The 25,637-nt window shown below is 41.7% G+C and overlaps 1 protein-coding gene across 1 annotated transcript; it reads left to right on the top strand.

Annotated features, from left to right (window-relative positions):
- Positions 1 to 832: 832 nt before the first annotated feature.
- Positions 833 to 9,757, top strand: LOC141656478 (uncharacterized). Its single transcript, XM_074463387.1, has 4 exons — positions 833 to 1,091; positions 1,273 to 1,823; positions 6,903 to 7,264; positions 8,118 to 9,757. Exons 1-4 carry the CDS (start codon positions 1,043 to 1,045, stop codon positions 9,646 to 9,648), a joined length of 2,493 nt encoding a protein of 830 aa, XP_074319488.1. The 5' UTR covers positions 833 to 1,042; the 3' UTR covers positions 9,649 to 9,757.
- The last annotated feature ends 15,880 nt before the right edge of the window (positions 9,758 to 25,637 follow it).

The following is a 25,637-nucleotide window of genomic DNA, read 5'->3' as shown; positions in this document are numbered from 1 at the left end:
TAGATACTTGTAAAGATGATCTTCCATCTTTATTCTACCGATGTGGGACATGAGTTTGCACCCCCAACAACATAAATGATTAATAAAATAACGTATATGATTGTATCTATGTTAGATTTTATGACGAAGGTAATTGATGATAATTGTTTTTCCTAATATTGCGGTAGACTAGGTATATTATTACCCTCCCTTCAACCTGTGGTAAGTTGTCAAAATAACTATGAGTTTGAAAATACAATAAGAAAAAAGATATGTCAACTTTACATCGTCTTCATAATCTTCTTCTTCATAATGCGTAACCGACTCACCAGTCAAGATAAGTGCGTAAGTCACTAGTACATACGATTATACGAGGGGCAACCTACCCACCCATATAACTTGATAACCATGTAAAATCAATACGACTTGTCCCACGACACGAGAGAGCCGAAAACAATGGTGTGGGTCGAAACCCTTCAGTGCTTTGTACTACTTCTGCAAGATAACAATATACTAAAGATAAATCGGATTAATAGTAAATAGCAAAATTTCCAAATCTCGGTGGTAGGTTTCTTGCATTATTAACCCACCGGCGAGGCAATATAAATTTATTTTAAGACTCAAGAGCTAAAGATGCTAGTAATAATTGACTTAAGGTGCATTATTGTTAAATCATGTAAACGAGTCTGGGTCAGATCCAAATAAAACAGAAACAGTCCGCTCCATAAGTCCAAGGAAAGTCAACTGTAAAAACCAAGCCTTATAAAAGGGTAATTTTTCTTAATTTTTATCTATGTAGAACAACACTCACATGTGGATAAAATCCAACTAAAGATAAATACAAAATATATATTTCTAGGTACGCCCCGTCACACACCTTCAGACCACTGCTACAAATACATGATCCAGCCTCCAGGCAGATGATAAAATCCAACTAAAGATAAATAGAAAAATTATAAACTTATTTGATCGAGTTTGTCGAAACAAAATAAAAACAAAGAGGATATAAAATAATCCGTAAAAACAAAGACAAAGGAGGAGATCGATCATTGTTCTTGTTAGAATGTCTCTAAGCGATGATGAACAGATTGTCACAACTCCATATGACACAGGTAACTTATTTAACTTTGCATATTAACTCATTTAATAAATATTTCCCGTCTCAATTATTTATTTACCTTAGGTTTTAAGCACATCTCACACACAAAAAAAAAAAGGTAAATAATTTCATTTGTTAACCTATCATTTAAGTACAATTACTAAGAATTTTTGTATTTGTTAACGACACTTTAGGGATGAAGTTTGAGACATTGAGAGAAGGCGACGTAAAAGCGAATACCATTTACAAGGAGGAAACAGGGACGGAAGAGAGCCATTTAAGTGTGTTTTTGGAGGTAACAGGAGCAGGATACGAGAATGAGAGAGCGGGAGTAGATATTGTGACGGTTTTAGATGTTAACGATAGCATGAAAGGTGAGAAATTGGAAACACTGAAAGGTGTTATGAGACTCTTGATTGACAAACTCAGCTCAGCTGATCGTTTATCAATTGTGACGGTCTCAAATGATCCTCAGAAGTTATGTGGGTTACGACAGATAAGTATTGTTTCTCGAGGTGAGATTGAAACGTTGGTAAGCGGATTGGAAACGTACCCTGGCAAAGACATCTACGGTGGCCTGGACATGGCCTTTAAACTGATCAATGACCGTAACTACGGTATCAGACGTCCGGCAGCTGTCCTGCTTATGTCTGATGGTGACCATGTTGAAGTTCCTACTAACTATGTTTCATTCCAAACACTGCCTGTTTATACAATCGGACTTGGTGATGATCGCAGTTCAATGGTATGTTCGCTATTATTAATATATATGATCATTATAATTGTGGATTTGATTCAAGAAATTCTGTCTTAATCTTAGCTAGATCAATGATCCAGTATCGAGTATTTGATTTTATTAGATCTAATTAGATCAATTTGTTACTGCCGTTTTGATTTAATGTTTGCGTAATTATATTTAAAAGTTCTGAAACTAAATTTGTATATGCAAAAATACCAAAAAAAACAAACAAACTTGTTAGTGCAATTATAGTAAAAATTGTTTATGTTATGTACTAGTACGAAGACTAAAAAGAGTACTAATGGCTCTGGGCTAGGGGTGGTCAACAGTGCGGGTCGGCCGGGTCCAGGCCGGGTCGGGGGCGGGCTGGGTCAGGTTTTGGGAGCCCTGGAACTGGCCTGGGTAAGGGGCGGGACGGGCCGGATTGAGACGGGTCGGGGCGGGTCGGGTCAGAAGTGACCCATGAGGCGGGTCAAGGGCGGGTTTATGGGCGGGTCCGTGTTTGGGCGGGCCGGGTTTGACATTTGGGGACCCGTAACCGGCCCAGATCTAGGGCGGTTCGGGCCGGGTCCGGGTCAGGCGGGCCGGTTTTATCAGCGGGTCATAGGCGGGCTGGGTCCGGGTTAGCAAGGCCGACCCGCACTGTTGACCACCCCTACTCTGGGCTGTGGCTGAAAAGTCAAATATAAAGTTTTATATTCTAATTGAAAATTTCTAACCTCCTATAAATAAATTATAGCAATCGAGAATTATAGAATCTAGGTTGAAGGGAGTATATTGACGGTATGTCGAATGTGTCCTTGTCTCCGTCGATACATTTCAATACCAACATAACGTCAATATACTCCAATAGCTTGATTCTATATATTTACTTATCCTTTTATCATTTTACATAAATATTTGTATGTTTATTTATTTTAGAAAAAGAACGACTTATACTTAACTTCTGATCGTATTGGCGGATTCAAACCTAGATAGATTTGGATGACAATTCATGTTAGTCGACCGTGACATATATTGGGACTAAAGCTTTGTTGTTGTTGTTCATGGATTTGAGGGATTTCTTACTCATGTTTGGATCCAACAAAATTTCCTTAAGCTTATTCAGTCTCGATTCATTTCCGAACACAATTGATATTCTTATGTACATACGATCTCCTTAGTCTCCGCAGAAGACCCTAACCGACTATTGAATTATGTTAGATAAATTCTTGTTTAATACGGGTAAATACATCAAAAAATTTAAACGGTCAAATATGATAGATGAGACCAAAAAAAATCTAGTTACTAGTATAAAAAGTATGTCGTATCTATCTAAATCAAATGTTATTTGATCCGTTTAATCTTGAGACGGATATGTTAGAAGAGATCAATCATATTATGTTACTAGTTTGATGCCCGTGCGTTGCACGGATTCTAAAATAATTGTTTAAATAAATGTAAAATGCGTAAGGATGTTTTAGCCTTTCTTGTGTAAAGGGGACTATATATCAATTTTAATGCTAACATATTTGATTAACAATAAATATTGCTTAGATAGTAGTTAATGCTAAACTAATCGACGCTTATTAGATAGCACATTTTTTCTCTTAGATAGTAATTTGGAGAAGTTTCATTAGTAAAACAAAACAAAAAATGACAATCCATTTGTATTTTAATTCGTTTAACATTGCATGTGTTATATACAATATGTACTCGCCCCCTCTCTTTTGATCTTTGAATTTAAAGTATGATAAACGACTAATATATATAAACGTAGTCATGCAGTATACCCTTGAGCCTCTTAGATCCCTTCTTTTTGTACTTATCCTCCCTACCTCAACCATGTGTTTCATATCTTTATTATTGTCCATGTCTCTTGAAATATTTCTATCAATTAGTTTAATGTGTTCTTTTTTCACATTCAAAATATTCTTGTTACTCATTTTCTTTTTAACCCTATTGTAATTGTTATATCAAGTCTCGGTGCTATTTTAAAAGTTTCTCCTAAGGCTTTTTTTTTAAAGAGTGTTCTTACTCTCACCTTACCCTTCTTTTCATGACCAAACTTAAACGATTATGTTCCACATGTACCAAGCATCGTAATTTTCTTTTCTTGTAGCTTGCTTGGAGGGGGTATACTCCAACATAACGTTAGTCTCTCCTCTCGAGGTTTGCCGGTTTCGCCTTCTTTAGCTTATGTCACCATCATTCTAAGAGCATCATCGACATTGTGTGGGTCTGTTCCTCGTTTTGTCCTCTCCCGCTTACTTTCTACTCCTTTAATTTGACCTTCATCCCAGACTCGTTTAAAACCTTATTCACTTCAACTCGTCTTGATTTACTCTGATGTTTTCTCCTTTAATTTTTTGTTGGTTTTGGTCAACTCAGTGCTAAACCCCTTATACCTGCAGTGACTTTCTTCTATTCATTTTCTTTGCTTTTCTTGGTCTATTGCAACACTCTTAAAACTCTTAAAACATGACCTCAAACACTTGTTAACCCAATCTATTATGCCCCTCCTAATTCCCCATGGCACAAAATGAATGTAGCTGTCTGCTTTTTTGGTGTTTATTGGTTGGATTGACCGAGATCACTTAGAGACCCCTTCTGAGTGTATTACTTGCCATTCAAGTTGACCTTATGTCCCGTGCAATCGTGTGAGTTGTTAAAACTTGAAATATTTATGAAAAGGTAGTGTAAACTTGAAATTATTTATGTTAAAATTTCATTAAAAATGTCGTTTGATAATATTTTTAAGATGTTTTTCTAATTGATCAAACCGAATAAAAAAATCCAATTGGTTTTACAGTTTGAACATTTAACGCATGTCAACATATAAAGAAACGTAATTAAGAAAACATATATCCACAAACGGGTAGAGAAAAATCCGTCTATGCAGTCATTAAGGCCAATTTGAATCGAAACCTAATGAAATTTTGTCAAATTAGAAAAAAATCAATTCATAGTAATAAAAAGGCAACAACTTGAGGTAAATACCTCATTTGGTTTTCGCACGGTAATAAAATAATAATTATACCATATTGATGTGGATTATGTGAAAAGATGATGATTAACCTATAAATGTCTTCTATTTATCCCATCAAAAGAATTATATTTTGTATCTATTTACGTTATTTTTTACTTGTTTTATGTGTTTATTACGTAGAAGAGTCGAAGATGAATATTGCCTATGATATTATTTTCCTAAACTATACTACCGATACGATACATAGTACTTTACTTGTGTTGTATAACTATTTGTGCAAATCTTACTAATAAATAATATTAGTTTAACCGAATTTTTTTATTGATTATGTTTTCTTATTATATATATTAAGTATCGCTACATTATATATCTTTGTGTGAATTTTATTTTAGAGTTGAAAATCATTCTATTTCCATTAGCGACACCGATTTTTCGCCAAATATTTTTTTTTTGTGCATTCGTTCTTTCAAATATTTTTTTTATTTACATATTAATCATTTAGTGAGTAATAAAATATTTAGTAAAATAACTTAATTTTTATTATTAGGTCAATATATATAAATATTAATGAATATTGTTGAAACATTAAATACTCCCTCAATTATTTATTATATGTCGTTTTAGGAAAGAACACAAATATAAAGAAAGTAGATTAAATGTGATTATAACATTAATTAGGCAATAAATAAAACTCTGGAGAGAACAAAATGCATAGTTCCTTAAAATACATAGTGATTTCCTTATTATCAACCAATGAAAAAATGTTATATGGAATGAAATTAATGACCATAATTAATTTGGAATTACACTAAAAAGGAGAGTGCATAGATAATGCAAAACGACATATAAAGAGTAAATTTATCAATTACCTAAAATGACATACAGTATAAAGAATAATGGCGGGAGTAAATTTTTTTTTTTTTTTAAATTATTTGATTTCAATTTTGAAAATGAGGAAAAAGGGGGTTATAATGTTTATTGTTGGAATTGACTGCTATCCCTAAATAGTTTGACAATAACCTATCCGAAAATGACCTGAACCTGAAACAACCCGACCCAGTGGCGGAGCCAGAAATTAACCTCGGCGCCGGGGGCGAAAAATCTCAGTAGGGGGCGAACGGGTAATGGTTTAAGGTAAACTTGAAAAAAGTTCAAATATTTTAACTAAAATAATGAAATTACCGACCGCCTCATCCCTGCTAGCGCCCCTAACTCCACCACGTACCCAATCCGACCCATTTCGAACCAAATTACTGAAAACCTGAATTGTCCTGATTCGAAACTGACCCGGTTGGCTCGTTTGCTAGATCTATCTCCCCCAATCATTCTCTTAGATTTGATTAATATATTTCTCATAGAAATTAAAAGGATAAATAAATGATGGGACGTGAGGAATGTCAAACTTTTTTTTCTAAGCTAACCTATCGTGTACACAGAGTATATTACTACGTGTGTAGTAGAGGCTGCACATCCCAAGAAATATTTAAAATATGATGTTTAGATAATTACGGTATTAAACTCCATTTCTATATAATTTTATATATATGTAAATTTTTATTAAACATTATTTCTATATTATTCTTTATGTTAATTTTTTATTTTATTTTGAGTGTTTAAAAAAAAAATTGAGCTTATAGACGTTTTATGTTATGGATTATCATATTGAATAATGCGTATAAAATTGGAGACTATGAATATATCTAAGTTTTTGTCGATAGTGTATCCCTAAGTATATAATTAAACACGAATATTAAGAAATAATCTTCTAATTCTAATAGAAAAGTTGAAAAAAGTAATTTTAAAATGATAAGTGCGATTAAAAAATAATATTCTAATGCTAATAGGAAAATTGTAAATGATTAATTATTTCCTAATCCCAATAGAAAAATTATAAGTAATTAATTAATTTTAGAATTTAATTAAGTGTTTTAAAAAAGTTGGAGACTACCACGTCGCTCGAAAAAAGCCTCACATATATATTTATATTGATGATTATTGTTCTTGTCCATATTGAGATAAGGGGCTAGTAAAGGCGCTCTCCCCCGGTCGAAATCCTAACTTTGCCATTATTTGTATAACCCTCGGTCTAAATCCTGACTCTATCACTGTTTGTATAGGTGTTAAACGCCATTGCAAAAAGGAGCGATGGGGGCATATATTGTCCCATAAATGTTAGAAACACAAGTCCAGGCAACTTAACAAGTGCATTTTCTAAATGCTTGACGAAACTGTTCACAATAGTTGTTAATGACTTGAAGTTGACCTTCAAAAGAGCAGAGTCAATGGTCAAAATAGTCAACGTTTGTGTGGGCACGTACTCATGCTCATACATCCCGTTTACAACGTATGATGATCATGTTATAGTTCCATACGGGGATCTTGTTGCCAATGAAACTTGCAAGGTTAAAGTCGGCTTTCTCCTTCCTCGTGTCGCTACTCCACAACATTGTGATCTTCTAAACGTCTCCTACTCTTGCAGGTAATTCTTTGCGTTTTTCTTATTTAGGTATTTCAGCCATTGTAACTTTTTCATTCTAATTAAGTATAAGTTATTTTTTTTTTTCATGTTTCATTTCTTAAAGCATTTAGGTATTTCAGTTTTTGCTACGTGTTCATTCTAAATAAGTATAAAATATTGTTTTTTTTCATGTTTATTTTCTTAAAGCATGTCTATGTATAATGGTCAAAAGGTCATATTAGTTCTGTTGTGCGGAAGCGTGAATATCTTATATTAGACCTTTGTTGCGCTGGTGTCCAGTGTCCACTGTCTATAATCATATGATATTGTCCGCTTTGGATCAAACCCTCATGGATTTTCTCTTGACTCCTTCCCAAAAGACAGACCTCGTACTATCATATTTTGTAGCACTTATAAAATGATGTTCCATCTTTAGACTACCAATGTGGACACATGATTTTGCACCCTAAGAACTACATTATGAGCGTGACTGCTTGTCATTGTCATGTAACTCACGCTCATATGTAACCAACATCAATGTTTATTAATCTTTGGGTCCATTATTGGTTCCGTATGGCTAGAATTATCTGAATAAAATAGGGGAAAATGATGCAAAAAGTCTATAATTCACTTCCGAAATCTAAGAAAGTTTCAGCCCAAAATCAATTGGCGACTGATTGGTTTATAAAATGACTCGTTTTCCCATATTATCCATTGTGAAACACTCTTATGTGACCGATCTATTAAGAGTTGAAACTTTTTTCACAAGTTCCTTTCCTATCCCTCCAAATCTCTTAATCCAAAGTCCAAACATGCCCGATCTATTAAGAGTTGAAACTTTCTTCACAAGTTCCTTGTTCTCAAATTTTTGCAGGATAAAGGGAGAAGTGTTTTACTCGAGTCGTCGACTTGTTAGTGTGACTCGCAAGATGGATAACTTGGGTATGTCTTTTGGAAACAAAAGGTTGTTGTCTGTAGGTGGTAACTATACCACAAATGAAAATATTAACTTTCAAAAAGTTGACGATGTGCCGGGTGAGCTCGACCTTGTGGATTCAAGAAATACAAAGTCAATAATCTCCAGTGAACCGAATACTACAAACATTGAAGAAATCCAATCGAGTGATGGCCAAGTCGATAATGCTGATTTTAATCAATCTCAAGGAATACTAGTGAAGGTGTCCGATTCAAAGATTTCTTTTAAACATCTAAAACAGGCCATTAACTCCTCCGTTAAGCCAGTTCGAGGTATAATAAGCGGTTCTGTGGGCAAATATATTGGGTTTCAAACGAAGGAAGGGGAATCCAGTGACCTTGCTCGTTCTCAAAATGTTAAGGCCTCAGATGACAATATTCGCCTGACCTATGATCAGATTAATGTCGTCGATGATATACTACAAAATGTCGAAACCATCCCATCATTTATGATAAATTTGAAGGGGGGAAATATCAATGAAAAGCCTCTGGAAGGAGAACCAGCTGAGATTCAAGACGAACAAAGCGAGGGGAACGATGAAAGTAACGATAATCAAGTCGAACAAAGCGAGGGGAATGATAGACATCACGATTATGTGGACCAATATACTGGGTTTCAAGCGAGCAAAGGGGAAATGGATGACCAAGATCGTTCCCAAAATATTACAGCCTTAGGTGACCATATTCGCCTGAACTTTGACTCGGTTAAAGCCGTCGAAGATATACTACAAAATGTCGAAAACACTCCATCATGTGTGACTAATTTGGAGGGAAGAAATATCGTCAATGACAAGCTTTTGGGGGGTGAGCAAGCTGAGCCACAAGTCGAACCAAGTGAGGCGCATGGGGATAGTAACGATCATGTGGAATACGCGAGTGATCGTATAAAGCAAGCCTTCGAATCTATTCAGATCATTCGAGGAATACTAAACGATTATGTGGACCAATATATTGGGTTTCAAGCGAGCGAAGGGAAAATGGATGACCAAGATCGTTCCAAAAACATCAAAGCCTTAGGTGACTATATTCGCCTGACCTTTGACTCGGTTAAAGCCATCGAAGATATACTACAAAATGTCGAAAGCATTCCATCATGTGTGATTAATTTGGAGGGTGGAAATGTCAATGACGACAAGCCTTTGGAGGGAGAAAAAGCTGAGACTCAAGTCGAACTAAGCGAGGAGCACGAGGAAAGTAATGATCAAGTCGGACACGTGAGTGATCATATAAAGCAAGCCTTCGGTTCTGTTCAGATAATTCGGGACATACTAAGCGATTATGTGAAACAACATGCCGCGTTTGAAGATGTAAACGGTCACTCAAACGATGATCCGGTTCGTTCTAGTAATGTTAAAGCCTTGGGCGACCATCTCCAAAGAGCCTTTCACTCTGTCGAAGCCATCGAAGGCGTACTAGTACAAAGTGGCTAGATCGATACTATTCAAAGCACATTTTCAAATCAAACACAATCCTTTGGGAGAATGTTATTGTTGTATTTGTTTCTTGTTTCAGTTTAATTTCTAAGTATCTTGAACCTTTTCTCCTTCGTGTTGATTGTTTGAATTTGCGTTTTTCTACTTTTGGTTCATTCAAGGGGCGAATCCAAAAATCAAATACAGGGCGTGAAATTTACTTATTGAGAAACACACATATTGTTTCAAAATGCAATAGGAACAGTTTGAAGAAGTTAATTATATATACGTGCTATTAATATTTTTAATGTCACTTATTATGAGTTAGATGAGCTTATTTATAATTATAATTACTCTAATTATTTTTCTAACTAGTATAGATCCCGCGCGAATGCGCGGTATTTTAGATAGAAACATTAAAGAAAATAATAATAAAACTGATATTTAACTCAATTTGAAATTTAATTGTAAATTTATTATTATTAATATTTTGTATTAACGGTGGAAAAAGGGAAAGTTCAGTATAATTCAGATGTAAATATAACATAATGAAAGCCGAATAACAGATATGATATAATAAAAGTCCAATTACAGATATGATATAATAAAAGCCCAATTATAGCTAAATTCATTTAGGCCGGAAAATTTTGGAAAAGTCTTATTCTTCTAGTATAAGGAGATGAACCACTAAAGTCATATTGGCTCTAAATTGTATTTCACAAATTCTTGTTTGTGACCAAACATATCCGTCACTCTTGAGTGACGGATACCATTTTACCTCACAAAACACCCACTTTTTCTCTCTCTGCAACACTATTTATGTGGTCCCCTTTCTCCACTAACCCATTTTGTTACCATTTTAACTCACAAAATATCCGCCACAAATGGTAACCCGTCACAAGGGAGACCAATTGGTTGTATTTTTACGTGCAACTTTTGTGACATTTGAGTCAACTTAGATATCATCGATCTTTTAGAGAATAAAATAATGTCACATGTAAATCGCGACAAAATTTATAGATAATATAAGGCTCAGGAAAAAATAGAAAGGAGAAGGCTCAGGAAAACAAAGAAAGAAGATACTCCCTCCTATTCTTAATAATCCTCCCCTTTTATGGAGAGCACGAGAATTAAGGAAGGGGAGTATTAGAGCAAGTACAATGGTAAGCAATTACCTTGTAGCTTGACAAATCCACATCACATTTTAAGCAATAATTTTGTAGCTTGACAAATACATTCCAATGGTTTAGCTAGTTTATGAAAAAAATCAAACCTAATTAAATTTTAATAAAATTAAAATTATGAAAATAAACTAATTTGTCATTGGTTGATATAATATTGTGGGACCATTTAAGCAACTAGCTTAATGAGGCTTGTTGCTTAAGGCAAGCTAATCTAGTTGGACATCTCCAATGGTGTAGCAACTAGCTTGCAATTTTAAGAAATTGCAAGCAAGTCCCTAAGCTACACCATTGGACTTGCTCTTATATGGTAAAGTATTGTAGTGGGGTAGGAGATTGGAGAGAGGGAAGGTATTGTGTGATTAAAATAAGTATTGTTGTGGGGTAAGATGACTAAAATAAGTATTGTTGTTGGGTAAGATGACTAAAATAAGATAAAGTATGAGTATTGTGGGGTATTGTTGTGGGGTGGGGTGATTAAAATAAGTATAAAAGTTTGTCAAATAAGGAAATAGGGAGAGTATTGTGAATAGACAAAAAAGGAAATAGGGAGAGTTATTTAGAATATGAGGGAGTATTAAATAAGCAAAAGAACGAGGAGATTAAATAAGAGAGGGAGAATTGCATAGAAGTAATTGTCGTATTATTGATATTGTTCGTTCGTATTTCGAATGATTACATTGGCTCGACATTTATAGTACTCCCGAGATCTAAATCGTATCAACTAATATCACAATATAATATAATTATTCTAATACTGATATCATTCCGATTACGGTAATATTACCGTAATATTCTCCTAAATTTTGTCAAATAATAGAAGTATATACATTACAAAAATACATATTGTTACTTAATACTCCAAATATAATTGTTCATTAGATGGTTATAGGCTATGTTTCGTAAAAATGGCTCATGAAAAGGTAACTGAAACCTGAAAAAAATAGTTAATTAAAAATTGAAAAATATAACACAAAATTAGGAACGGATAAGATAACTAATTATAACAAACTTTGCACATAAGAATAAACTTTTAAAAAAACAAAAAAATAAGAAATGTAGCAAATAATAGTGCAAAAAATGTTATCTACATTTGTCTTGCACTATTTGGCCCCAAAAATTCAGAGGCCCTTTGCGGCTGTGCGGCCCGCACATGCTAAACGCCGGCCCTGGGTAAATGTTTGGGACAAAATGATGCGGTATAGTTCGACGGAGCCCAATGCGCCCGTCGGCCATAGTCATGCCATCTAATCACTCACATCAAATAACGGACGACGACGAGAAAGACGCGTCCACGGGAATCACCGCCCCGGGTAGACGGAGATCTCTAGGACGTTGGTTACCTTTTGAGATATCGACTAAGCGTGGACGTAAATCACCCACGCCCTAGCCTAGACGTAGAAGTGGAACCACCATGTCTCGGCCTAGTAGGGGCGACTAATGATATCTTGAGGCCTTGTTCCAATTTTTTTTTTTGAGGCCTTAAATAATAAGGTTTTGACAAAAATGTTACTTTTACATTGCATTTATTTTTGCCATTTTGAATTTTACCCGTTTTATGCTTAAGAAAACTAAAAATTTGTCATATATTTACTTATTGTAACCTCATTTGAGAATAATATGAATCTAAATTATTAAAAAGATAACTAAAAAACATACAATATAAAATTTACTTCAACACACATGAAATCTATGTTGGTCTTATCTAATGGTATTTCAAGAGCACATCTCAACCTTTGTCAGTTAAAATGACATAAGGATAAAGTGATCAACTCCCAAGTAAGTACATTTTAAACAAAAAAGGTATTATATAGGATTCGAACCTGAACTGTGTAGTTATTCAAACACCTACTGGCTACTACCTTTACCGCTACACCGTACTCTTATTCGTTTGTATATGCATATTTAAAAACTATAAATATGAGGCTCACTATTTTTTGGGCCTCGGTTTCGTGAACGGAATGAACCCCTCATGGGCCACCTCACGGCCTAGGCGAGGACGTGGGCTGTCCACAAGCAGACCTAGGTCCTGATGTGGATCATTGATAACTACGTTATCGTCCCTATCTTTAGACAAAAAATAATCCTTAACTTGAACCCTATTTTGGTGCATTTCCTTGCTACTCGTGTTAGTGATTAAATTGCTTATATAAGTTTAACCGTTTGGTGAGTTTTTTTGTAGGACTTCACGCTTTTCAATGCAAAAACCGTGCTTCAAAAAGAGGCCAAGGACCAACTAACTCGAGTCTAACGGTGTAACTCCATGCCCTCATCCAGTGTATCGTGATCAGATCTAGTGTAATTTAGTCCATCTAGTATATCTCAATACACAAATTCTTATTTAAGACGGACGCTATCCGTCTTAAGCTTAAGAAGGGTCAAATACATACCAAATCACATGACAAGTTGTCTAGAAAATGCCAATTTTTTTGTCTTTATTACCCTCACGTGTTAGTATTTGACCCATTTTAAGATTTAAGATGGATACTCCATCTTAAGCAAGACTTACTGATCTCAATAAACCTGTCGGTGTAACTTAAGCCCCTATCCACTGTAATATGATCGAATTTGGTGCATCTCAGTTCATCCATCGCATCAAAAATATACCTTGTCGGTGAAAAGTACCTTCAGCTTGTGTAACTCAAGCGCGGCCAGTGTATTGATACACCAACTGGATTCGTGATTTGGGAAATCTTACGCTTTGTAATTTGATTTTTGGGCCTTCCTTATAGATAGTTAAACCCGCATTTTGGAGGGGATGTCTCATTTTAGAGAGAGAAACTTGTAACCACACCTTTAGAGACATAATAGGGTTTATGTGAGTATTGTAGATTTTATGGAGAAGATTGGTGATCTCATCTATTATTCATATTTCTCTAAGTTATTAATCTAATCTATTACTCCCTCTGTCTCGGTCATTTGTTGTCATTTCTCTTTTAAGAATGCATTTGATGAGTAATTTGATCATTCACACTCAATTTATTCCACTTGTCATTTAGTAATTGGCCTCCTTCCCCTTTCCTTGGTCTTTGTGCCAAAAGCAAAGGACAACAAATGACCGGGACGGAGGGAGTATTATTTTCATCGTCTAATTAGTTGGTAATTTATATTTCCCTCTTTATTTTCTTGTATTATTTTGTTAATTCCGTTTTACTTAGTTAATCTTCATGTAAGTTTTGAATATTTAGATTACTTGTAGTTAAAGTTATCACATTTAGGCTAAATTTCAATTATGTTATAGTTTGATTAGTCATCTTTCTTCATAATTCTAGCAGTTGCATGTTATTAGATAAAAATCAAACCTTTACCATGTTAAACAACCAAGTTTCCATCTTTATTAATATTCCTTGCACAAACACAATGATTAGTTTGTATTCCTTTAAATAAGACTCGATTAATCCCAACATGCACATTTTATTTGATTGAATCCCATTTGATTAGTTGTTGGGGCTGTTGGTAAGGGTTGATTGAAGGATTTGATATGTCTTTAAGGCCGGCCTATTTGTGGTAATGGTTGACTCTTGACCCTTGATTGACCATTGGTCAGAACCAATTAGGCTGGAATCGGACTACCTTATTTAGGCTTAGCACTCGGCCTAGGTTGAGACCGAAAGGGAGAACCAAGGGAGAGTACCTTTAGTCTTAAGTTTGTTTGCGGCATAATGTCTTGTTATTATGGCTTAGGCTATGTTATTTTGGACTGAAACTTGCAGAATTGAGCAGAATTGATTTGAATTGAATTGAATGGATCTTAACTGATCTAAACCGAACTGAACGAAACTTACAATAATTAAAAAATTAAAAAATTTAATAATATTAATAAAATAATAGTTATATCAAATATTATGTAATGTAATGTAATAATATAATATATAGATCAAATATCCAAGTGAGATCGCTGCCCCAAAACTTATGAAAAATTGGCAGACATATATTTCATGACAGTTGCTACTACAGCAGAATCTGGATTCTCCTTGACTCCTCGTCAGGTAGCATTATGGAAGTCTCAGCAGGGTGACCACTCTTCTGATTGGCTTCGTGCGGTCCCTACTATCGGGTTGGGGCAAACTATGAATGAGAGTACTTACCGTTGTGTGCTTAGCTATCGGCTGGGTATTCCTTTGTTTTCTATGCCTGGACCATGTTCTGCTTGTTCGCGGGTCTTTGATGGAGATATCTACGAAGATCATTTTGTGTCGTGTGTTGGTACTGTTGGTATCTAGCATCGTCATAACCTTGTTCGCATCACTCTCTTAGATATCTGCTTCCGATCTGAGATCTCTGCTGGTAAAGAGGTGGATATTAGTTTGATCGATGGGCATGACAGGTCCCTGCGTCCTGCGGATATGTTGCTTTATTATTGGGACATGGGGTGTAGTGTGTGTGTGAATATGGTTGGGTATTTCCCCTTGACTCAGTCCGGGATGTTTGACTTCGTGCCCGGGAGCGTGGTGGTGATGCTGCTGCTGCTCGACGCAAATGTGCCCAGCATCAGGACTTGTATATGACGATCGTTTATGGTTTTTTCCCTTTTTCTTTATTTTCGTTGGGGGAGTTGGAGATGGATGTTATGACCTTACTCAAGCGGATTCAAAAATTTTCTGTTTCTCAGGATGCCGGGGTACGTACCGCTGCTTTTATTTTTCCTCGACTTACCTTTGATATTGCTAACGGGGTGGCTGCCCACCAATTTCTTGTAAAAATGGTTTCTCTCAATAAAAGTTTCATTTTATAATAATAATAATAATAATGTTAAGTATAATAATATAATATAAATATAAATAACAATTAAGATAAGATAAATATCACTCATTATTTCTAGTAGAAAAATAATATTTACGTAATTAAGGAAGTATTTATGTAAACTCTTTCTTAGCCATTGTACATAAATATACTGTTCATCTCGATCATTTATTTACTTACACTATTTGTTAGAAGAGTATTTAATGTAAATATAAACGAATCATTAAAACGATTGGAATATATTTTAGACACATGGTTCCAAATTTATTTTTGCTCCAGCGGCAGGGCGGGCCCAAGTACACCCTTGGTGTATCAAGTGTTATACCATAATAAAAAAAATTAAGAGGAAATTAAAGTTTGCTATACCATTAAATTTCATGATTTATCATTAATTATCTTTATCCTTCCCGTAATACTTGTCCACAACTTCTAAATGACTCTTTTAATTACTCCTTATTTTGCTCAAAGTATTTTGATGGGCATATTCTGCACCGCTGACCAAGTCAACATGCTAGACAAGGTCAAGGATATCCACAGCAAGTCAACGACTTGGACAACCTAGCCGATGCAGCCCATCGGCCTGTCAGCCTGGGTCTCGGCATGACAACCTACCAGCCGGGACACATACCCGCGTACTCATATCCAAGACCCCTCGGCGGTGAGTCAACAGGGCCCGCCGGCCTGCCATAGGTCCCTCGGCCGAGGGGTAGATCAGTCTTTCCACCTGCTAGCCACTTGGCCACTTGGCCACTACGTGACAAAAGGTGAAAGCCTATAAATACTCCTCAACCTTCATTGAGGAAAGGATCCACAACTTAACCTAAATACACTATTCATCTGGTATAATCTTCCTTATCTCTCTACAATATATTCCTAGCCAATTAGCATACAACTTATACATTTAAGTTTACTGACTTGGGCGTCGGAGTGGGTACGCTTGGCTCAAAGCCAAGCCCTCAGTTCGTTCATTGTTGCAGGAGAAGCCGAGAGGAACGATTAAGGAAAGAAAGGACCCAGCTCAAGACATCATTCTACAAGCCACGGGTGGTAAACAAACTTGCTCTGGAATTACACCCGGAACAATTGGCGCCGTCTGTGGGGAGGATACTAGAAGCTAGTCACATTTATTCCTAAACAAAAAAAAAACACAAAAACCCACCCAAAAAGCTAAGAAGATGTCGAAACAACAAGACGCAGTCGTAACCGACGAAACCGCGTTCTACCAAGATGATACCTTCAACAATTCTGGAGTCGTGCAGCCCTCCACCGACGGAGTAATCCAACCGGATTTCGGGATGCCAATAATACCAGACACGCCGCGCCAATAACCAGTCACCATCATGGGACATGTGGTTGACATAGCAAAACTGAAAATGCTCCTGGACCTAATTAGTAATACGCCTGCTCACACTGTCACGCCGACAAGAGCGGCGGAAACCGTCCAGGAGGGCCCCAAAGGAGCCAGAGGAGCCCGACTCAGCAGAGTTGGAGAAGAAGTCCAAGTCGAAGAAGGAGCCCCTCCCGCTACGAGGAGAGGAGCCGGATTAGGAATGCGAGGAGCCGATCGCCGCGTGTCGTTCGGCATGTGATCAGACAGCCCCTCAGCGCCTACGTCCTAGAAGTCCAGGTGCCAACTAAGCTCAAGTTGCCGCCCATATCATACAAAGGGGAAGGTGATCCAGCCGACCACGCTGAGGCTTTCGAGTCTCACATGTCGGTATGGGAGCAGCCCGATGAGGTTTGGTGCCGAGTCTTCCCAACAACTTTGCATGGGATGGCTCAAAGTTGGTCTAAGGGGCTTCCCGACGGCTCGATATACTACTACGCCGACCTAAGGGACGCCTTTCTAGCCCAGTACTCTTGCAACAAGAGAAGGGCCGTGGAGACATCGGGCCTCCTAACTATCAAACAGGAGGGGGGCGAGTCTCTACGAAGCTACATGAAGAGGTTCGACGGAAAAGTCCAGCAGATTCGAGAAATTAATCCCGAACTGGCGGCCTTCGCGCTGATGAAGGGCCTCCCAAGGGGAGATTTGAAAAATGAGCTCATCAAGTGCGGAGGCCTGGGCTTGGACGCCGCCAGGAAGTTGGCCGACCAAGCCATCAAGGTAGAGGACTATCACAACACCTGGGTAGGCCCCAGCGAGGCCGAGCACTCAGAAAAGAAGAGCCGCCGGGAGGACAACCCGGATGAAAGACGCCGTGACAACAACGGGTCACGTTTCGATGAAAGACGCCGTGAGAATAATAGGTCACGGTCAGACAGGTCCGCCAGGAAACAGAGCTCGGCGGATGCCGGGGGGAGCTCAGGAACGTACTACAAAAAACGGTACGATGATCACACCCCCCTAGTCGTATCGGCCGCCGAGGTCTTCGCTTTGAGCAAGAACGAGGGCCAGAAGTGGGAAAGACCCCCTAGGCCAAGGAGTGACGGTGACACGAGCCAGTACTGTGAGTACCACGGCCACACCGGACACTTAACCAACGATTGCCGACATCTGAAGGATGCCATTGAAGAACTAATCCGGAAGGGGAGCCTCGGCAAATATGTTGCCAGAGGCCAAAAACCAGATGTCGGCGGATCAAATAGCAAGTCCGTCTTTGAACGGATAGGAGTAATCCATGTTGTCATCAGGGGCAACGGGAACGATGGGTCCGCTCATGGGCACAAACGGCACCTGAATGAACCATGTCAGGCCATCAACTTTGTGCCCAACACAGCCACCCCCGCTCCCAACATCCCCGATATGACCATCGGACAGGAGGACTACGAGGGAGTCATCGCTCTTCATAGCGACCCACTTACAGTCCGCCTGCACATAGCCAACCACTTCGTGAAGGAGTGCCTGATTGACACCGGCGCCTACACGAACGTTATGTACAGAGAATGCTTTCTCAGCCTCGGTCTAAGGGTTGAAGATTTGAGCCCCTGCACCAACCCGTTATACAGCTTTTCTGGGGTCGGTCTGGTACCCCTGGGGTCAGTCAGATTGCCGGTGAGGTTCGGCGAGGGAGGTGCATCCAAGAATGTTATGTCTGAATTCATAGTCATCGACGGCACGTCTGCCTACAACGTTCTCATAGGACGGGTCACTTTGAGCGAAATCGACGCTGTGATGTCCATCCGGGCCCTGACATTGATATATGTCTCGGACCGGGGGGAGGCGCATAAGCTCGTCTCAAAGAACGAGGAGGATCCCGATTTATGGGAGGTTTACGCTAACGGCCCCTCCACGACGAATAGCTCGAAGGCCGACATCGTTATTATCAGCCCAAATGGAGACGTGTTTGAGCACGCCTTGAAGCTTACCTCATTGGCCTCAAACAATGAATCCAAGTACGAGGCGGTGATAACCGGAGTTGAGCTAGCTAAAACCGCCGGGGCAGAGCATATCATGGTGAAGACAGATTCACTCTTAGTGACCAACCAGATCAGAGGAGAGTACGAAGCCCAGGACTACGGGACGATAAGGTATCTAGTGAGGGTGAGAGTTGTCGCTTCGAACTAAAATCCTTCCGGATACGACACACCCCGGATCCGGAAACGACCGGACCATCGGCATGGTCGAAGGAGCGAGAGACAGGAGGTAGAGATTGATCCGGGCCGCACCGTAACTGTCGGTGTCAACCTGGAACCAAAATTCGAGCCGACCTCCTGGACTGCCGAGGAAGAATAAAGATGTTTTCGCATACTCGGCCGGTGAGATGCCAGGCGTGAGTCGGGAGGTGATTGTTCACAAGCTGAACGTACTCTCCATCGCTCGCCCGATCAAGCGAGAGAATGAGGAACTCCTTGGCCGAGAAGGACGAGGCCATCAAAGCCGAAGTAGATAAATTACTAGCGGCGGGTTTCATCATGCCTTGTACTTATCCTGAGTGGTTAGCCAATGTTGTAATGGTGAAGAAGTCATCGGGGGCATGGAGAATGTGTGTAGACTTTACCAACCTTAATAAAGCATGCCCCAAAGATTGTTATCCCTTGCCTCGAATAGATAGTTTAATCGACGCCACGGCGGCTACACCATCTTTGAGCTGCTGGACGCCTTCTCAGGGTATCACCAAGTGTTTATGGCCGAGGAAGACATGCCTAAATGCGCATTTATCACCGCCAACGGCACATACATGTACAAAATGATGCCGTTTGGTTTGAAGAACGCCAGAGCAACGTACACGAGGCTGGTGGACAAAGTGTTCCAAAACCAAAAAGGACGAAACATTGAGGCGTACGTCGACGATGCTATTGTAAAAAGCAAGTCCGACAAAATGAGCATCCGGCCGATTTACACGAGACATTTTGTTCACTAAGGAAATACAAGATGAAGCTCAACCCAATGAAATGCAACTTCGGTGTCCGGGTAAATTTCTAGGTGTACTTGTCGGCGCCGAGGCATAGATGCCAATCCGACAAAGTCCGAGCAATCCTAGACTGCGGAACCAAGGAATCGAAAAGAGGTTATGATGCTTGACCGGGAGAATGGCGGCTCTCGCCCGTTTCATCTCTCGGTCAGCCGACAAGAGCACCTCATTCTTCAAAGTGTTGAAAGGAAATAAAGACTTGGTGGGGGAGGAACAGAGCACGGCTTTCAAGCAATCGAAAGCTCATCTTCGGACTCTCCCAACTCTGTCCGGGCCGATCATCGGGGAGACGCTATACCTATACATAGCGATTACCTCGGCCACGGTCGCGCCGTGATCATCGGGGAAGAAGACAAACAAAGAACACCCAATCTACTTTGTCGGCCATACACCATTTGCCCGCCGAGAGAAATTACCCACTAATTGAAAAAGCAGCCTTCGCCGTCGTCGTTGCCACAAGGAAGTTAAAACCCTACTTCGACGCACACCCCGTGACGGTCCTAACCGATCAGCCGTTGGAGAAAGCTTTGGAAAAATTCGAACAATCCGGCAGGCTCATCAAATGGGCAGTGGAACTCTCTGGTTTCGGCATTCAGTACAAACCAAGACCTTCGATAAAGGGGCAAGCACTTGCAGATTTCCTGGCCGAATGCACATATCAGGAAGAGCCAAACCCAGGCATATGGGAGGTCTACACCGACGGCTCCTCCACGACGAACAGCTCAGGAGCCGGCATCCTTATCATCAGCCCAAACGGGGACGAGTTTGAGTACGCCTTGAAATTCACCTTCTCGGCCTCGAACAATGAATCCGAATACGAGGCGGTGATAACCGGAGTCGAGCTAGCTAGGGCTGCCGGAGCAGAACACATTGTGTTGAAGACAGACTCGCTATTGGTTACTAACCAAATCAGAGGGGAGTTTGAGGCTCGGGACGACGGAATGGTAAGGTACCTAGAGAGGGTAAAAGCCGACATAGCAAAGTTGAAATCTTTCCAAATCCATTGCGTTCCCAGATCCGAGAACAACCGGGCCGACGCTCTCTCCAAACCGCCAGCTCAACCATCAAGAATGTCACCAACCGTGCTTTGGTAGATATCAGGAATGCGAAAAGCATCACTGAGACCGTCGGCATGGTGGGTAACATAAAGACCGAGACAACGTGGATGACTCCGATAATGAAATACAAACTTACAGGTGAATTGCCGGAGGGCCGCAATCCCTCGGCCAAAATAAAAAGGATCGCCGCCAGGTACTTGGTGTTCGAAGGGGAACTGTACAGAAGATCCGTAATAAGACCACTCTTGAAGTGTGTCGGTCCAGCCGACGCAGAACTGATACTGACAGAGATTCACGAAGGCATCTGTGGACATCACATGGGAGCAAGAACACTAGCCCACAAAGCTCTCCGAGCTGGCTACTTCTGGCCCACCATGCTTCAAGATTCCAGAACAAAGACCAAGAAGTGCACGAACTGTCAGATGCATGCCCCGGTGATACACGCTCCCTCCAGGGACCTACAACCGGTGCTTAGTCCCCTTCCTTTCGCACAGTGGGGGATGGACATGCTAGGGCCGTTCCCAACGGCCTCCGGAGGAAGGAAGTTCTTAATCGTCGCCGTCGATTACTTCACCAAATGGGTTGAAGTCCGTAGCAAGGTCTTGGCGAAGACCACAAATGCGGCCGTCGAAAGGTAATCTGGGAAAATGTTATAACTCGTTTCGGATTACCCCAAGTTATGGTATTTGACCACGGCGAGAGTTACGGAGTGACCGATAATGAACTGGTTAGAAGAGCTTGGCATCAAGTTTGCATACTCCTCCGTCTCACCCACAGAGCAACGGCGGCGGAGGCGACCAACAAAACAATCCTCAACGGTTTGAAGAAGACAGTCGAAGACCTTAAGGGAAGGTGGGTCGATGAACTACCCGGCGTCCTGTGGTCCCTTCGGACCACGGAGAAAGAAGCAACGGGGTACACCCCTTTCCACCTAGTCTACGGTTCCGAAGCAGTCCTACCAATTGAAGCGACGGTGCCAACGTTCAGAACGGCTACCTTTAACCCAGTTGAAAACGAGGAAGGCCTGAAAGCTTCCTTAGACCTGGTCGAAGAAAGCCGAGATACAGCACGCCTCAACTTGGCAGTATATCAAAACCGGATGAAAAGAGCCTACAACCGAAGAGTCCACAAAAGGGACCTAAGAGTGGGAGACCTAGTCCTAAGGAAGTCGGCTGCCACCAACAAAGGAAATATTCATGGTAAACTGACGGCCAATTGGGAGGGTCCCTATAAGGTGGTTGAAGAGATGAGGCCGGGCACATACCGGCTGACAGACATGGGAGGTGTGCCCTTGATGAGCCATTGGAACACCGATAACTTAAGGAAATACTTTGTATAGCGGCGGAGGTGTCCAACCCCTTGTGGACACCCCAACGCGCGATCATAACAAGCAAATGAATCACCCAAGTTTTCCATCGAAGTGTTTGTCCTCTCCATAATTACCACCAGGCGGTCACTAGAAGAATTGCTATCGAGCCATAACCCCGATTACCTCGGCCTTAGCCGAGAGCGACGGGGACACAATGACCGATACGCCAGAAGAATTGCTATCGAGCCATAACCCCGATTACCTCGGCCTTAGCCGAGAGCGACGGGGACACAATGACCGATACGCCAGAAGAATTGCTATCGAGCCATAACCCCGATTACCTCGGCCTTAGCCGAGAGCGACGGGGACACAATGACCGATACGCCAGAAGAATTGCTATCGAGCCATAACCCCGATTACCTCGGCCTTAGCCGAGAGCGACGGGGACACAATGACCGATACGCCAGAAGAATTCCTATCGAGCCATAACCCCGATTACCTCGGCCTTAGCCGAGAGCGACGGGGACACAATGACCGATACGCCAGAAGAATTGCTATCGAGCCATAACCCCGATTACCTCGGCTTTAGCCGAGAGCGACGGGGACACAATGACCGATACGCCAGAAGAAATGCTAAAGACGTTACGCAGTTGAGGCATGCGTTCTAACTGACTCGGCCATGCCGACGGTAAAAACGAAGGCACTCAATTAACAACGCAAGAAAATAAGTAAAGGTTCGTGATCAAAAGTCCCGGCCAAGCCGAGGACCGAAAAGATAAAACTTTATTAAAAATGGTTGCAAGGATAGTACAAACGACGGCCGTCCCCCTTAGGATAGCCTAAACTCTACCTACCAAGGCTTTACAAAAAGCTAGGAAACAAAAAAAAAAAACAAAAGGTTACAGACTTGGGATTTGAAGCGCCAAAAGATGGCAGGGAGAGAAGGCTCAATAATTGGCCCCCGAACAGCTAAAGCTATCCGAGACGCCGGGTGAGTCTGGTGACGACCGCCCGTCTCCCTATGCCTGTTGCTGCCCACCGTCAGCAGCAGCAGCATCCTCGGTGGCTGGTTCAGAAGAGGGCTCGACATTCTCAAGTGCCTTTAGCGCGTCGCCCTCCTTCACCTTCGCATCATAGGCCGCCTTGGCCTCGGCGATCTGAGCCGCCTTCGCCGCCTCCGCCTTCTCTGCAGCCGCCGCCTCCGCAGCATCAGCCATCTCGTCCAACAGCTGCTCAAATTTATCCCACGGAAAAGAGCCCTCGGGGACGAGTCTTTTTATTGCCTCCCTGGTCGCCTCCTCGGCCTGGTCCCGGAATTGGCCGCACATTTTAGGGAGAAGATCATCTTGGAGCATTGCAACATCCTTCTCCTTTTGAGCAAGGGCAGCCTGCGCGTCCCTGAGCGCCTCCGCCTGGTTGTGGAACAGATCCTTCCACTTTTGCCCCTTGGCAACCACGGCGTCATGAGCATCCTTGTACCTATCCCGCTCCTCCATCATCTTGGCAGTAGCGGCATCAGCTTCCTCAACTTTGGCCCTCTCGGCCCCCAGCAGCTTCTCAATTTCCTCCACGCGCTTCTTGGCAGCAAAGAGATCCAGTTTAGCCTTCGCGGCTTCCCTCTTTGCGGCAGAGAGATCGAGTTTAAGCTTTGCGATCAGCGGTGCAGCTTGGCCCATGGTCTTCTCCTGCTCCAAGATGTAGGAGCCGGCTTGTTGGGTCCACTTGGCCATCCTCTTATACAATTTCACACCCTCCGCCACAAGCTCGGAGGCAGGAGTCTGCTGAGCTGAGGAGTCAACGATGACATTCCTGCTACCCGCCTTCTCAATAGCCTTCTCAGGCTGCTTCCCTATTTGCCGTTCAGTAAGAGCGGCGGTTGCCGAAGGAGGATCTACAAAAAATTTACACAGAGCATCCATGTCACCATGCATTGACACATCAGAAAGCCGGTTATCAGGGACTCCCAACGAACCAGCTAAATCCGATCCACAAGTTAGATCCGTACCAGTCTGGACCCTCTTCGTTCGAGGGCCGGCTGAGCCAGACTTCTCCCCGGCAACGACGGAAGCGGACGGAGGCTCTTTTCTCTTCTTCGGAGAAGAAAGGACCTTAGCAACGGTCACCGCCCTATCAGCGATCTCGGTGACCTCCACAGGCTCCTGAACCACTGGGGTCGAAGAGGGAGCTGGCACAGACGCCGCCGCCGACCTGGTCGCAGCCTTCTTCGTTCTCTTTGGCACGCCTCCGAGAACCCTTGCCTGGGCCGTCACCGGATCCAGCGATTTCAACTGCTTATCCATGAGCTCGTTGGGGGACGGTCTACGATCGCGTGATTCAGCCGTAGGACGCCGTCGAACGACCTTCTTATCCTTGTCAAGCCCTAACCTCTGCAAGGTCCTCTCAAACAGATCCCGGCCGAATCGATCTGCATAAAATCAAACAAAGGTTATATAAACGGAGTAAAACAAAGCCCTGGAACAAAAGCATAACAGGCAAAAGTGGGCCTCACACCGACCCCACTCACCCTGGCTGAGGGCCGGTATGAGGCCGACGTGGCAAAGCAGCTCATCTTGAAGAATAATCTGAGTCGGGGGCAGCCATCCCTTCTCAGCATCAAACAGCTGCATCGCCCGCTTCTCGTCCGCAGTAAGAGGGACCTTCGAAGCGTCCATCTTAGCTTTACCCCGAGAGACACATCTCTCATACTCTTCCCGGTCCTCACACCGCAAGTAAACAGGACTCTGGAAAGACCGAGGCAATGGGTAGTCCTCCGGCACTTGAACGTACACCCATCGCCCTTGCCAACCCTTGCAAGAAGTGAGTTTGGACACGGAGACGAAGCCTGGCTCCGTCTGCACGCTGTACCACCCCACTTTACCGGCGATGGACGGCCGTAGACAATGAAGACGACGGAATAAGTTAACTGTTGGGATCTCCCCCCTGAAGAGACAAAGCCACACGAAGCTGATTATCGTCCTCATGGCCAACGGATGCAGTTGGGCCACAGCGACGTTCATAGCCTTGATAACGGCCATGACGTGCTCATTCAAGGGAAACCGGAGACCATACTCCAGGTGCCTGATATACACACCGATGTGACCCGGTGGAGGGCAGCAGACCGCCTGACCCTCCTCAGGGATAACGATCTTGTACCCTTCACCGAAAGAAAAATGGTCTCCGAAAAAAGTCCCACCGGAACAGCTGGCGAATTTACTGGTCCAGACACGGTCAAGACCTGTCGTGCAGGGCTCGCCATGATCCGGGATAGACGGCCTCTTACCATCAGAAGGAGCCCTCTTACCATCAGAAGGAGCCCTCTCACCGTCAGAAGAAGTCCCCTCATCATCATCAGCATCGTCAC

Source organism: Silene latifolia, chromosome 5, assembly GCF_048544455.1.
Source record: "Silene latifolia isolate original U9 population chromosome 5, ASM4854445v1, whole genome shotgun sequence".
Lineage (NCBI taxonomy): Eukaryota > Viridiplantae > Streptophyta > Magnoliopsida > Caryophyllales > Caryophyllaceae > Silene > Silene latifolia.
This window is presented reverse-complemented; position numbering and strand designations above follow the sequence as displayed.

Coding starts and splice junctions, on each gene's coding strand:
- LOC141656478 (XM_074463387.1), top strand. CDS start 1,043: ATGTCTCTAAGCGATGATGAACAGATTGTCACAACTCCATATGACACA. Junction 1,092..1,272: donor CACAACTCCATATGACACAG/GTAACTTATTTA, acceptor ACGACACTTTAG/GGATGAAGTTTGAGACATTG. Junction 1,824..6,902: donor GTGATGATCGCAGTTCAATG/GTATGTTCGCTA, acceptor CTGTTTGTATAG/GTGTTAAACGCCATTGCAAA.